The sequence below is a fragment of the Rhinoderma darwinii genome, chromosome 6 (genome assembly GCF_050947455.1).
Source record: "Rhinoderma darwinii isolate aRhiDar2 chromosome 6, aRhiDar2.hap1, whole genome shotgun sequence".
Taxonomy (NCBI): domain Eukaryota; kingdom Metazoa; phylum Chordata; class Amphibia; order Anura; family Rhinodermatidae; genus Rhinoderma; species Rhinoderma darwinii.
Genome location: NC_134692.1, coordinates 123286966 through 123303297, shown reverse-complemented (window position 1 = coordinate 123303297; position 16332 = coordinate 123286966). Strand labels below are relative to the sequence as shown.

At 40.3% G+C, this 16332-nt stretch overlaps 1 protein-coding gene across 4 annotated transcripts in view; it reads left to right on the top strand.

The window, feature by feature from the left end:
- The window catches only part of USP42 (ubiquitin specific peptidase 42), a 42089-nt gene that overhangs the window by 14577 nt on the left and 11180 nt on the right, over positions 1–16332 (top strand). For all 4 annotated transcript variants that reach the window (XM_075830248.1, XM_075830246.1, XM_075830249.1 and 1 more), the window contains 5 exons: positions 12308–12390; positions 13274–13385; positions 15213–15353; positions 15773–15873; positions 15957–16089. In XM_075830248.1, the coding sequence (XP_075686363.1) occupies positions 12308–12390; positions 13274–13385; positions 15213–15353; positions 15773–15873; positions 15957–16089 (570 nt within the window). The remainder of the gene's footprint in view (positions 1–12307; positions 12391–13273; positions 13386–15212; positions 15354–15772; positions 15874–15956; positions 16090–16332) is intronic.

The following is a 16332-nucleotide window of genomic DNA, read 5'->3' as shown; positions in this document are numbered from 1 at the left end:
AAAGTAGGAATTGGACCTACCGGTAATTGTATTTCCAGGTGTCCATCATGACCGCACCACAGGAGATTGCCCCCTATAGGGACCCCTCAGGCGAAGTGCTGCCAGCAGAGTTTAACATCACATGTTTTTGTTTTTTTCAAGCCGCTTCACATACAGATGTGTTGCCAGGTAGAGCAACTAGCTCTGCAGATTTTTACCACAGACTTTCACTAAATCTCTCCCAGATAAACCACAAATTGTTAGTAAGTAGAACTGCATATTTCTCGTCCGCTCTTTTAAAATATCTTGGGAAATTAATCTGCATTTCTACTCCGACTGCAGTTTTAGATGTGCCAGGATTTCCTCTAACTTTGACCTGAGGAAATTCTCTTCTGACTAATTCCAATCACAGTCCATATTAAATTTGATCTATATTATCCGATCCGTTCTGTATAACTATAGGAACTCCATATACCAGGGATGACTTACTGGTGTCTTCAGATATCCCAGACCGGGCTTCTGTGGTAAACCATAGGTAAAATGCTTGTCAGGTCCAAGCTAATCGCACCTCACATGGAACCAGGTCTTGGTCCATTACAGACCGTTGTCTCTAGTGATATTCTCTATAATAACGCCTCATGCACACGACCGTGTGCGCTGCCCGAGTCCCGTCAGTGATCCGATGAAAGATGGGACGTGTTCTATCTTTCCTCGGATTGGAGACTTGGACCATTTTTCACGGACCCGATTCACCCGCTAAAGTGAATGGGTCTGTGAAGACTATCGGATGCCGTCAAAAATGGCCCAAGTGGCACAACGGTCCTGTGCGTGAGGCATAAGGGTAATATTCAGCTGCGGTATCCTAGAACTGCATTTTGAGAATAGGTGAAAATTGTGTTTGACAATTTTAAAAACCCGGAAGGTAGAAAGTAATTTGCCAAAGAGCGACTCGGCTGAGAGACTTCTTATAGTGCCCTATCTGCGTAATTGCTGCAGAATTCTAGTATACATGTACGGCAGCCATGAAGTGGTGCAAAGAAGAAACCTGTCTAGCAAGTTGCTCCAGATCTACTATACAATGTGCAAGATTCTAATAAAATTGGACAAAATCTGCAAAAAAAAATGTTTGGACACTTAATAAATCTTACTCAATGAGCAGATGTATCTTTTAAGGGAGACCCTGCAAACACCTGCCGGAATAACTTGTGGCTGTTAATACGGCATTGAATCTATAGCAAAGCACTTCCTAGGTGGTGTAGCCCCTTTTTTTTTTTTTTTTCTTCTTCTTTCCAACGTTGGCAAGCACTGGAGAAGTTCTATTTTGACTGGTCCCTTACACTTCGGCTAATGACCCCTTTAATTATATTCAGCCTGAAGACTCAAATGGGAGCCAGATGAGAATAATAAGGCTGTGACTTGTCTTATCAATACCGTCTAAATGTGGAATGAATCAAAAAAATATAGCACCCAAGTCTCGTTATTGCAAGCTGCACCTTGCAGAGGGTTGTATCTAAAGAGGGGAAAAGTAAAAATCTATTATTTCTTCACTTAGCCTTTGCTGAGGTACTCCTAAATAATGGGACATCCGTCTCTTTATCCATAAGACTAGATTTTGTGAGTTCCTCCAATAGGAGGCATGAAAATTGAAGAAAAAAACAAACCTATAGATTTGCCACTATTGCGCACTAATTTCTGCAAAACTTGTGTGATCGAGGTACTCACTACGCCTCTAGATTAATTCATTTGAAAGGGTGTAGTTTTCAAACGAGTCACTTCTCAGGGGTTTCCACTGTACTCTGGTACCTCAAGGCTGTGCAAATGAAACATGGCTTCCGAAATCAATCCAGCAAAACCTGCGTTTCAAAAGCCAAATTGCACTCCTTCCCTTCTGAGCCCTGCAGTGTGCCCAAACAGCAGTTTATGACCAGATACGGCGTATCAATTTATGGGGCGATTTGTCTCCTACAGTCCTGGTGAAAAATGAAAAAAAAAAACTTTAAAACTAAACATTGCAAAAAGTTGTATTTTTCATTTTCACAGTCCACTTTTAGTAAATTCTATGGGGTCTAAAATGCTCACTACACCCATAAAAAATTTCCTTGACTGGGTATAATTTCCAAAATTGGGAATCCTTGAACGCAACCGTTTCCAAAATGCTGCTCCTATGTATGTGAATTATTGCGAATATTGTTCAAATTTTGAAAAACTGCTAATAAAAAAAACAACAACTTATAAGCCTTATAAAAAGTCCTAAATATCATGTTTACATAAAGAAGAAATGGTAAACCTTATTTACTGATTTGCGTGGTATCCTTATCCATTTTAGAAGCTGAGGATTTCAAATTTAGGAAAATGCTAGTTTTTACATTTTTCTTTGTTTTTCCAGTACGTCCCTCATGACAGCACCACAGGAGGTTGCCCTCTTGACCTCTATGGGGACAGGAGGACCGAGGATAAAGAACAATGAGGCAAGGGGCGAGATCAGGGAGCCAATCCCCTCCTTCCTTTTCCCTAAAACATTGCCTTACGCTAACACCTCTTACAGGAGAGGTCCCCAACCCCAGATGCTAAACTCTAAGCTGGATCCCAGAGCAGTCCAGGGTTAGAGGAATTTGATGGCCGTATAGCGGAGCTCCGGTGGCATGGCTTGAGATGCGCGTGGCCATTTTGTAGAAGACCAAATAGCAGGTCTTATCCCCCCACCCCCTATTACTTGAGTACGGACAGCGTCCTACCGGAAGTGGCGTCTTTCAGTGTTAGGCAGCATTGTCACTGGAAGGGATGTCGGGCTACTTCCGGTCTGCGGCCATCTCGGGGGGGGGGGGGATGGGGGGTTAATTTGAAAACTTGCAGCTATAAAAGGGACCCGCACAGATAAGCAAACTGATAGCTTATTGTAATGTCCTGCTGATATTTGTCTACAAAAAAAAACTTGGAGACCATCCGGATACTGGATTATCCCCGTGTGCGATATGGAACCTTCTCGATCGGACTCTATTCCAGACGTGTCCCAGGGTAATGCGAGTCCCTCCCTTGGAGATATAGGCTAATACGTACTCTTGTACAGGTATTTTACCTACCACCCCCTCTTTCTTGTAGGAAAAGTAACCTTCTCAGACACAAGCAGACCAAAAAAAAAGTTACAAAAATGCAGGATACGCATAAGAAGCAATTGTGCCTGGATTACATCATAAAATTATTGGAGGAACAACCTTCATGTATGTCCGAAATAAGGACTATAATACGAGAGGATGTGAAACAGTAGCCTCCCTCGCACCAAGCGGCTCCTTCGGTATCCCAGGCAAAAAGACCTTGGAGGGAAGTGGATCAAAGGATCAGACTACGAGCAAGAATGCTTCTATTTATCAGAAGGAGAATTTGAAGAGGGCGAAGAACAGATACCTTCATCCTCATCCACGAGAAGAAATTTTATTTCTCTTCAGAAACGTCAGATACCCGGATTCAAGCGATTATGGAAACCATGGATGTCCAGGAAGATCAGCCAAGTTTCATCTAAGACGAGATGTTCGGTGGTCTTACAGAAAGAGAAAAACAAAAGTTTTTCCTATAAATGAAAACCTCATGAAGATGATTTTTTTTTTTTTTTTTTTCTTTTGAGAGTGAAGATTCAGAAAAGAGGCCATTTATTTCACAGGAATTTAAAAATAGACTTCTTTTTGACTCCAAAGACACAAAACCCTGGGATGAAATCCCAAAAGTAGATATCCCTATGGCAAGAGTGGCTAAAAAGGCAGCAATCCCCTTTGAAGATTCTGCACAGTTAAACAATCCTATGGACCGCAAAGCAGACTGACCGCTAAAAAGAACCTTGGAGTCGTCATCTGCCTTAATCTCGACCAACATTGCTGCTACATCAGCCGCTAGATCGTTTTTTTGTTTTTTTTTAATCTGGACGTTTTCATCAAATGGTTTTCCAGTCGATTCAACCGGAGATATATTTGAATCCCTGCCTTTACTGAAAATGGCGACAGGTTTTTTAGCAGACGCATCAGTTGAATCAGTCAAGTTTGCTGCCAGGAATGGGGCACTGTCTAACACAGCTAGAAGAGCAATATCAATATAGAAATTGTAAGGATGCACTCCTGATTTATTCGTGCTGTCTAGGTTCGGGTTGGAATACCCATAACATGTAAATAAAAACCTAAACAAAAAGGCACTCCAGGAACAATAGAATTGTTGGATTTACAAGAAAATTATTTATTTATTCCGAAAACAATGATTTATGGAAAAGCAAGCGACAAGACGTTTAAAATATAGAATATATGCATATAAAGTACAAAGAAACTAAATATACTAAATTCAGTTCGAATAATTGATACACCGAGCATAGATCTACCAAATTATAACAATAAAATTAAATAAACATACCATCAATACAGGACATAATTTGTGATCAATGTACAAGCAATATGATATCACTAAGGTATGTAAAGTATATAAGGTATTATGGTAAAATCACCAGGGTATACTTGGAAGAAAGGAATGCATGAAACGATTACATAATGAATGGATTAGATACAGCAATTATCGGAGGGGCATCAGCAAAATGCCCCTCAAGACCATACCATAAAGTACCGGTGAATATGGAGTAGTGGCTAGAAAAGACCATAGAAGAGACGAGCACAGTTATCAAAAATCGTCAGATAGACGATAGTCGAAAGTAACTAGAAGTCTGGGCAAATAGATAGAGTGACAGTCAGAACGGTTAGGAAAGGACGTATGGAATAATCGTCAGAGAAATGGAAGAGAACGTAACCAGAAAGTAATAAATAAGTGATGCATATATTGCATTAAACAAACCTGCATAGGGTGAAATGAAGGTATGTAATAGGCGTCCTCCCGACGCTCTAGCAAGGTTAGTATGCGTCCTGGAATTTAGGAATGGAACCAGATATAGGGCATGAAGTCCCTATACCGGATATCCGGTCTCACTGTCGGTGGAACGCAAGCCCACAGTGGCGCATGCGTAGGACGGTAAAGTGAGTTGCGGTGTGAACCGCAAGCTATTACTGTAACTAGGAAGGGAGGCGCCCGTCCTGATAATGAATGATCTGCAATCACAGAAGGTAGTACTACGATATATGTATGAGAGATACAGAGTGTAATATTGGATAATCTATAAAAAGAAAGGAGTCTATAAGACCAACAGTTTATTATACAATACTAAGAATAACCGTATCTATGTAGGTGAAAAAACAAATGAAAGAAACAAAATAGTGTGTATGTATTGTATTGTGATGCAAAGAAGAAAAGATAGAAAAGGTAAAACAGACCTGAGTTGGAGGAAAAAAGATAACCATAAAGAAGGAACAGAAAAAAATCAAAAATAAAAAAAAAATCAAGAAGGAACAGAAAAAAATGTGAACCGGTTTTATGGTACCTGTATCTGGTCGTACAAACGATGTCGTGTTTTTTTCTTAACGTGCCTGAGAAGAGATGGATATTGAGTATTAATATCAGGAACGACAGTAATGACAAAAAATTTACAGCAAATATAGAAAAATATTTCAACATAACAGGTCAAACTCTCTATTTAGGCTCTTAGGTGAAAGTGTTTCCAATGTATGAATCCAATAAGACTCCCTTTGTTTTAGTAGATGTATATGGTTACCCCCTCTCCTGGGCCTAGACACTTGCTCAATTATTTGAAACCGTAATTGCGAAATATTATGATTGAACTTTTGGAAATGGTCAGGGAGAGGTAACCACGTTTTTTTGCATCTGATCGTGGATTTATGTCCTGACAGGCGATCCCTAATATGCTGCGTAGTTTCCCCCACATATGTCAATCCACATGGGCACTTGATTAAATAGACTACAAAATTAGAGTCGCATGTGAAAAGCCTTTAATCGGAAAAGTCTTATTAGTATGAGGATGCTGAATTGTGTCACCCTTAATAATGTTTGAGCAGCTAGAACAGTGTAGACATGGGAAGGTGCCATTACGTCTCGTTTGCAAAAAAACTTGCCTTGGTACCTTCAAAGAGCTGCCGATGTCAGCTCTAATGAGACGATCACGAATATTGGTGGACCTTTTGGAGCACAACATAATTCCTCGATCTCAGGATAGGCGGTGTGTAGTACCGACCAATGTCTACGGATACTCTGTTGTAGTTTCGGTATAATAGGATGATAGGTGAGTATCAAAGGTAATCTAGCCAGTGTTGTTTTTAATTTGGAAGGGGCCCCCTATCAGTCATCAGTGATCTACCCAATTCTTTTGATAACAAGGATCTAGGATAGCCCCTTTTGCTCAAACTTCCTTGACATATATTGTAACCTAGTCCTTCTTGTCTCCTCATCCGCTACAATTCTGGAAACCCTCATGAACTGTGATCTCGGTAATGAGCACAGTGTGTTCCTAGGATGATTACTACTGTAATGTAGCAATCCATTTCTGTCTGTGGGCTTAGAGTAAAGATCCGAACTAAGAAGTCCATCTGCATTCTTGACAATCATAGTGTCCAAGAAACAAATTCTCTCCTTATTGAAATTCAATGTAAATTTTAACTCCTCCCTTATGCTGTTAATGTAATGTAGGAAATTATCTAGGGATTCCTGAGGGCCGTCCCATATGCAGAATATGTCGTCGATGTATCAGTACCAGCACTTCGCATGTTGTGTGAATAAAGAATTATTATATGTGTTCTTCTTCGAAAAGTGACATATACGCATTAGCATAAGGAGGTGCTACATTCGACCCCATCGCTGTCCCGCAAGTCTGCACATAATATTCATCCCCAAATAGGAAAAAGTTCTCGTGTAAAATTAGGTTAAGTAACTCCAGACATGATGATGTCGAATCAGCTGTCATTGTGGTAGATCTAAGGAGATGTGTAACCGCCTGGATACCCTTCTGATGTGTAATGGAAGTGTATAGACTATTGAGGTCCAGAGTTCTTAAAGTACTAGATGGGGCAACCATCAAGAGTTCCCTTATTTTTTGTAGGAAGTGACCTGTATCTAAAATAAAGGAGCGTGTAGTCTTGATTAAAGGAGTAAGAATTTTTTCTAAAAAAATTGAAAGTGGCGAAAGGATGGAGTCAGTCGAAGCTACTATTGGTCTGCCAGGTGGGTTTTGTAAAGATTTATGGATCTTTGGCAAAATATAAAATACTGGATTAATCGGATGTGGATTTTGTAGAAATTTGTAGGTTTTATCGTCTATTGTACCACGACCCCTAAAATCATCTAGGATGGTAATTATCTTGTTGCGAATTTTCCCCGAGGGATCACCATTAATTTTGTTATATGTATTGTGATCAGACAGTTGTCTCACTATCTCATTCATATAATCTTGTCTATCACAAACCACTATGGCCCGCCCTTATCTGCAGGTTTGATCATTATATCCCTATTCTTGCTCAGGGATTTGAGAGCTTCAGATTCAAGCCTAGACAGATTGTTCCTGTGTGGGTATAACCCCATCCTGTATTTCACAAGAAGGGTTTGAACATCCCTTTTTAATTAGATCAATCACTGCTTCTGTGGCATGGTATATTTTTGGGGGAGAGAAATTACTACTGTTACGTAAACCTAGTGAATCAATAGATAATGGGGAAGGGGCTGCAGTAGAGATGACTGGATTCATGTTGACTTCCGAAACACCAAAGTGTGTCTTAAGTCTAAGGGATCTATAAAACCTATTCAGTTCTTGTTCCAGAATGAAGGAATTGCAAGTAGTGGTTGGATAGAAGGATAAACCCTTCTGTAAAACCGATAGTTCCGCAGCATCTAAGGTGTAGGAGGAGATGTTGACAACCAGGTCATTGGTCTTACCTGGGACCTCGTCTGTATCCCCGGTTCGCGACTTCTCCCTTCTCCTCCCCGACCTTCGGGCGGGGCGCCTCTGCCCCTGCGATTCCCTAAAAAACGCTGAGGGCGATAAGATGGTCTTTCCGCTGATGTATCGCTCCCTGAAGTGGATCTGTTGCCAGTAGTATAGCCTCGGCGTGAACGCCAGGAGTTTGAGGATTCCTGCCATCTGTAAACTTGATTATTAAGATCGTTGGCGTCGCGTTGGAATTTCTCCCTCTTTCTGGATTCCACTTCCTTCGTAAATTCTTTGATGACGTTATCCGTTCTGGTCTTCCAGGTTTCCCATTCACTGCTGGGTAATGAAGAGGATAGTTGTTGTTCCAGATTCTTTATTTTTTCAGCAGACTCTTTAATGGATTTTTGTAAATGTTCCACCGTTAGCACGATCAGATCCAAGGAACATTTGTTAAGTATTTTCTGAAATAAATCACAGTATTCGCCTATTACATACCTTCATTTCACCCTATGCAGGTTTGTTTAATGCAATATATGCATCACTTATTTATTACTTTCTGGTTACGTTCTCTTCCATTTCTCTGACGATTATTCCATACGTCCTTTCCTAACCGTTCTGACTGTCACTCTATCTATTTGCCCAGACTTCTAGTTACTTTCGACTATCGTCTATCTGACGATTTTTGATAACTGTGCTCGTCTCTTCTATGGTCTTTTCTAGCCACTACTCCATATTCACCGGTACTTTATGGTATGGTCTTGAGGGGCATTTTGCTGATGCCCCTCCGATAATTGCTGTATGTAATCCATTCATTATGTAATCGTTTCATGCATTCCTTTCTTCCAAGTATACCCTGGTGATTTTACCATAATACCTTATATACTTTATATACCTTAGTGATATCATATTGCTTGTACATTGATCACAAATTATGTCCTGTATTGATGGTATGTTTATTTAATTTTATTGTTATAATTTGGTAGATCTATGCTCGGTGTATCAATTATTCGAACTTTTGTACTTTATATGCATATATTCTATATTTTAAACGTCTTGTCGCTTGCTTTTCCATAAATCATTGTTTTCGGAATAAAGAATTTATTTCTTGTAAATCCAACAATTCTATTGTTCCTGGAGTGCCTTTTTGTTTTAGGTTTTTATTTACAGCTAGAAGAGCGTTGTGGCTCAAGATTCGGACTGATTGTCCGCCCTTCAGCATTAACTCCCCCGGGGTGTTTACAAAGATCATGGCCAAAATAATGGTGTTTCTAAGAAATCAGAATTTGATCATCCCATACCTAGACAACTTTTCTACTGGTGGCAGATACCCCATTCATCCTAAGGAACCATCGAACCTGGGTCCTTGCCCTATTACAAGATTTGATTTTTTTGAAATTTATTATCCAACCCAAAAAATAAAAAAAATCTTTCTAGGAGTACTATTGGACTCCTCCCTTCAATATTCTTCCCTACCCAGGTAAAAACAACTTCACTTACAGAACGAGGTGAGCACTTTTTTGGGGAAAAGCACCTGTTCCGTAAGAGATGGGATGCAGATTTTAGGATTAATGACACCCCTACATCCAATCCCATCCCGTGGAGCCAATTCCACGCTCAAAACTTACAGAATCTATTTCTGTCCCAGTGGGCTTGCAAACCAGTGTCCCTAAATTCAAAAACATTGATTCCCGAGTCAGTGAATGTTTCTCCTCAGGTGGCTTTCTCCGAACAACCTAAACAGAGCGGTTTCATGGATACCTTCTCCATATGGGGTAATTACCACAGATTCCAGCAAACAAGGCTGTGGGTCTATAATTCAAGACCGACACTTCCAAGGCACCTGGTCTCCTCAGATGAAGAAAATGTCTTCAAACTACTGATCTGTATGGGAAACTCTCAGAGAAGCTCTTACACTTATAAGGGAAACATAAGAATATTGTCAGACAACACCACAGCATGTGGGGAACAAGACATGCTAGTCTTCAAGCCCTTTCCGCTCAAAGTTTTGGTTGGGCAGAAGAAAATGTTCTGTTCGTGTCAGCAGTCCACTTTAAAGGTGCAGAGAATGTCAGCTGACTTTCTGAGCCGAAAGAAAACTGATCAATGGGAGTGGACCCTGAACAAAAGTTTTACAGTCCTTAACCCAAAAATTTCAAGGACCATCTAATGGGAGTAGATGAGTTATCCCAACATTGGAACATGAATCTAGTTTATGCGTTCCCTCCATTCCCACTAATCCAAATGGTGTAAAGGAAAGTTCAAGAAGAATTAACAAACCTTATCATAATTCTATCATACTGACCAAAGAGGAACTGGTTCCCAGTCCTGAAACCTCTGACATTGGAAGACCTGATCATGCTCCCGGTAAAAAAAAGGACAGTCTCTCCCAGGGTCTTTTTTTTTCAGCATGGATCCTGTGAAACCATAGTCTTTCATAGGAGGTAATCTCAACCATTCTATTGAGCCATAAAGAAGTCACTTCAAAGATCCACAAAAAAAAATTGCAAAAAATTCTGTTCCTGGCATGGGGATCCAGGACCAGATCCTTTCTCACCAAATATCGCAAAAATCCTGGACTTTATACAAACAGGATTCAAAAAGGGACTTGGTCCTAGTACCCTAAAAGTACAAATTTCAGCTGAGTCGTTTTTTTTCAACACCTCCCCTAGTTGAGCATGGGTGGATCAAGAGATTTACACAGGCACTTTCTAAACTAAAACCATCCCTAAATAAATCTGTGTCTGCCTGGAAATGTAGTCTTGACAGCTCTTTGTGACCTTCTCTTTGAGCCCATCAACTCTCTATAAATATAAGAGCTTTAACCCTAAAAACAGCGCTTTTAGTCACTATAACGTCAGCAAGGATTTGAGAAATTAATTTATTTATTTTCAGTCATAGAACCTTATTTGAAAATCCAGGAGGACCAAATCATCCTAAAGCTGGACCCTTCTTTTGTTCCTAAAGTGGCTATTTCCTTTCATAGAGAGCAGAAAATAATTCTACCTTCCTTTTTTTTATCCAGATCTAAAAGATCAACAGGAATGTACTGGACAGGATAAAAAAAACGTATCCGACTTATATGGGGGGAAAAATAAAAGGGAAGAAAGCTTAAAAAAAAAAGAAAAAGCTCTCTGCAAAACGTATGGTAGTTCTACCAATCTTGCTAGACACTATAGGCTGGATGTTCTGTCTAATACGGTTCTTAATTTCTGATTTGTGCAATTCACGTCCGTTATTATCCCTAAAAATAAAATAGGGTTGCCTCCATCCTGGTGTAGTAATTGAAAAAAAAACTGGCAAGTGGGTGGAGGGAGGGGCCTTTTAACCACTCCGTCTTCCTATCCCATTTAGGATTTCACATATAAGGAGTTATTGCATGCATAGTAAGGCTGGGCTCTGTGCACACCGCCCAATGCAAACATTCACTTTTCAGATGGCATTTAGGAAGCTAGTAGCCACCTAGAAACAGATGATGGGTATAGGCGGTCTCCCAAAAATAAAAATATCTGTGCTTGTTCTTCAAAGTTTCATTTGCATTAAAGAGGCTCTGTCACCAGATTTTGCAGCCCCTATCTGCTATTGCAGCAGATAGGCGCTGCAATGTAGATTACAGTAACGTTTTTATTTTTAAAAAACGAGCATTTTTGGCCAAGTTATGACCATTTTCGTATTTATGCAAATGAGGCTTGCAAAAGTACAACTGGGCGTGTTGAAAAGTAAAAGTACAACTGGGCGTGTATTATGTGCGTACATCGGGGCGTGTTTACTACTTTTACTAGCTGGGCGTTCTGACGAGAAGTATCATCCACTTCTCTTCAGAACGCCCAGCTTCTGGCAGTGCAGATCTGTGACGTCACTCACAGGTCCTGCATCGTGTCAGACGAGCGAGGACACATCGGCACCAGAGGCTACAGTTGATTCTGCAGCAGCATCAGCATTTGCAGGTAAGTAGCTACATCGACTTACCTGCAAACGCCGATGCTGCTGCAGAATCATCTGTAGCCTCTGGTGCCGACACGATGCAGGACCTGTGAGTGACGTCACCGCGTGATCTCTGGAGAACACGGCTGTGTCTGCACTGCCAGAAGCTGGGCGTTGTGAAGAGAAGTGGATGACACTTCTATACACAACGCCCAGCTAGTAAAAGTAGTAAACACGCCCCGATGTACGCACATAATACACGCCCAGTTGTACTTTTACTTTTCAACACGCCCAGTTGTACTTTTGCAAGCCTCATTTGCATAAATACGAAAATGGTCATAACTTAGCCAAAAATGCTCGTTTTTTAAAAATAAAAACGTTACTGTAATCTACATTGCAGCGCTGAACTGCTGCAATAGCAGATAGGGGCTGCAAAATCTGGTGACAGAGCCTCTTTAAAGGCACACTCCACCTAGTAATTGGGATATGTTTGAGGCAGAATAATACGTGGCTGATTTCAAGACAAACGGCCTCTGACAATCTACTCCAAAAAAACACCTGGTTTCAAAGAGTTTTGTATTTTTGTAAACTTTTTTTTTTTTTTTTCTTCAGACATCACATAGTGTAAATAAAGCTCTGGAACAGTTTGTGAAAGCAGAACAGCTTGATGGAGACAATGCGTATAGCTGCAGCAAGTAAGAACGACTATACGCTATATTTTATTGTGAATTTGATGGAATTCTGCATGCTGACAGAACACTGAATTGATCGTTTCCAACATAAATGTATGAAATGAAGAAGCCAGCGTAAATAAACTGCCGCCAGCGCAGGCACCTAACCATTAAACTGGTGTCTGCAGTTGCATTTGGGACTGTACAGAAGAACTGAACAACAAGTTATCAGTGATACTCTATAAATCACGGTTTTAGTAAATCAAACATGTGATATCAAATTTTCTATTTTTGTTTTTCCCCCATGCCCCTCTCCTAAACACTGCCATTTAATGGATACATTTGCTAGTTTAAAGGGGGTTTTCCCCACTAAGAACATTCATCCCCTCTCGACAGGATAGGTGATCAATGTATGATCGCTGGAGGACCCACTAGTCACGAGAATGTGGGTCTTGAGCTCCTCCACTGCACAACGGAGGTGAGGAGGAGTATAAATGGAATGGAGGTCGTGCGTGCGTGCTGCCGGTCCCTTCAAAGTTTATGGGACTGGTGAAGACAGCCGAGCACAGCAGTGGATAGGGGATAAATGTTGTTTGTGAGAAAACCACTTTAATGTATTTGCTAGCTTCTCCTGACGTCTGTTTTTGAATAACTATTTGTATTCCCCGTTAAATAATGCTGAAGCATCTTTTTCTTAGAATTCATCATTGTGCCGTTCTTCTGGAAATTTAATATTTGAAAACTGGGTGTGTCTGTTCCCCATTTCAAAGGGGCGTGTCCCTAAAGTCTGACACTATCCAATCAGTGCAGGGGGGGATGGTAACATCCAATTGTCAATTTGTTAATACATTTTCAGGTGGAATAACTGAGCTTTTATTTAACTTTCTTTCCTGTCCTATTTTCTTAGGTGTAAACAATTTGTTACTGCAACAAAAAGATTTACAATACATCGTATATCGAATGTGCTAACGTTGTCCTTGAAGAGGTTTGCAAGCTTCAGTGGTGGGAAACTTTCAAAGGTGAATGCTTGATCGCTGTCTCTGTGGATGCGGGAAAGGCATCCCATATCTTTTTTACTTTGTGGATCTTTCCCTTAAAGAGGCTCTGTCAGCACCTTATAAGTGTCCCATCTCCTATATAAGGAGATCGGCGCTATAATGTAGGTGACAGGAGTGCTTTTTATTTAGAAAAACAATCTATTTTAAACCACTTTTTTTTCGTGATTTTTAGCTTTATGCTAATGAGTTTCTTAAAGTGGGCGTGTTTTTACTTTCAACCAAGTGGGCGTTGTACAGAGGAGTGTATGACGCAGACCAATCAGTGACCAGTTCAGCGTCATACACTCCTCCATTCATTTACACAGCAGCATTGTGTTCTTACTAGAACACGATGTGCAGACACAGACATTAACGTTAATCAAGTGTCCTGATAATAAATATACATTACCTCCAGCCTGGACATCCTGTGTATTCTGAATCTTTTCTGTGAGATTCCAGCAAGCCACGCGTAATCTCGCGAGATTACGATGTAAACGAGATTTCATTTTCCCTTGCTGGAAATCTCACAGAAAAGATTCAGAAGTGTCAGGATTCTGAATACACATCACGTCGTGGCTGGAGGTCATGTATATTCATTATCAGGACCGTTGATTAATGTCTGTGTATGTGGCTGCACATCGTGTTCTAGTAAGAACGTGATGCTGCAGTGTAAATGAATGGAGAGGAGTGCATGATGCTGATTGGTCAGCGTCATACACTCCTCAGTACAACGCCCACTTGGTCAAAAGTAAAAACACGCCCACTTGGGCATTAAGAAACTCCTTAGCATAAAGCTAAAAATTGCTAATAAAGTGGTTTAAAATAGTTTTTTTATAAATAAAAAGCATTACTGTCACCTACATTATAGCGCTGATCTCCTTATATAGGAGATAGGGCACTTATAATGTGGTGACACAGCCTCTTTAATGTGGAGGTTCCTTTTTCCTTCCGTTGCTGGCTCCAGTGTGGTGCCACTGTCGTGACGGGGAACGGAGATGTTCCTTTTATATTGAAAATGATGGTCTGAAGGACATAGGAAGTCTGCAAGACAAAGCCAATGTCCTCTAGTGGAGTTTCTCCGTTTTGTTGTCATGCTGAAATTATTGGCTGTGCAACCCTGGTGTTCCTCCCTTTGATTTTGAAATCCACAGATGCCTAGCTTGAGTTTTTAGTTTGTGGTAATCCTTATGTGTGAGGGAGGACAGAAGTTGGGACAACACATTTGAGTTTAAGATCAGTCTCTTTTTGGGTGGAAGGGGGGGTGTCAAAACAAGAACATGAAGTTTTGTTTTTTTGTTGCGTTCTTTTAAAAATAGTTTTTGTTTTCCTTCTTGCTTTTATTTTTAGGTGGCGTATTCACATTGCAAATCACGCGATTCAAAGATTCCTCTTTTGCAACACTTTTGTGAAAAAAAAAGAACACCGTTTTTGACACTTGCGCTTTTTTCTTTTCTTTTAGACCATCTGAAATATTAAATCAATCACATAGACACCAATATGTATCCCAACGTAAAAACATTCACACAAGTCTCTAGCAACCATTTCCATTGATACCTATTGTGTTGCTCTCCTGCCAGTTAAAATTACAAGTGAAATCTTCTTTAAATGGGTTTTCTAAGATCCAGATGAATTATGGAAAACTCCTTTACTGTGCTTGGTCATGTATCAGAACTTTAGTGGATATTGCATCACTACCTGGAGGTTTTAGACCGCTTTTGAAAACATGGGCCCTGTATATTTAAAAAAAATGTTCTGTTCACAGGTTTCTAATTCATGTGTTTTGCTGCTTTTTTTTTGCTTTCTGATTAGGAAATAAAGTATCCGGAATACCTTAACATCCGTCCATTCACATCCATCCCTCATGGAGAACCTATCATGTATTCGTTATACGCTGTTCTTGTGCATACAGGCCTAAGCTGTCACACTGGGCATTATTTCTGCTATATAAAGGTAATAAAATTCCAGAGCACAGGGTATACATTAGTCCAGGGGTGTAACGAAAGTCCTGTGGTTACTCCCCCATACCATTAATCTAACACCACTATATTAAACCCTCTAGCCTATAGTAACTAAGGGACTTTGATATCTGTTTTCACTTGTGGCCCGAAGTCTCCTCTAGTGGCAAAAGCTTACTACAGTGTACAACTGGAAGGCATAATGGTAAATGGCTGTTTTTAATATGGAGTAGAGTACTAAATATTTCATCACGGCCCCTGTAAATATGAGGAGTGTGGGTAAGCAATGGTCCCATCCCCCCCCCCCCCTTTTTTTTTATTTTTTATTGTACCAGTGGCTTTAGCAGCGCAACATGCAATAATTACTGTAACTTTCCTGTTATTAAATCGTAATTGCAAAATCTAATCTTTCAGGCCAGTAATGACCTATGGTACTCGATGAATGACTCAATTGTGTCCAGTGCAGATATCCGGACCGTGCTCAACCAGCAGGCGTACCTTCTCTTTTATATCCGGTAATTAATTTTCTTTTGATTTTAGTACAAAACTTGCTGTATTTTTCTGTCTGATAGTTAATTTTCGCTTTTCTTTCCTCAAGATCCCAGAATGTGCAGAGTGGAGATTCGCCTTACACACATCAGTCAGCCAGCCCCAACTCTCCTCAGCCCAGTAGCAGCCATCAAGTTGGAGGCACCAAGTCCGATTTCATAGGACCCCAGCAGATCATCAAAGTAAGACCGTAAACCCAACAATGCGGGGTACAGTGTCCCCTATAATTGTAGACTGTTTTCTTATCTCTTACGAGGGCTAACTTACATTTGCCATATGAAAAATACCATTTAAATCAATGGGGAAATCTTCCTCTACGTTCTTATGTAAAACAGGATGGGATTAGGTTTGTAAAAAATGCAAGCAAAAATCGAGCCTTAAAGAGTAACTGCGCTGTCATCAAACTTTAGATAGATATGTCCTAG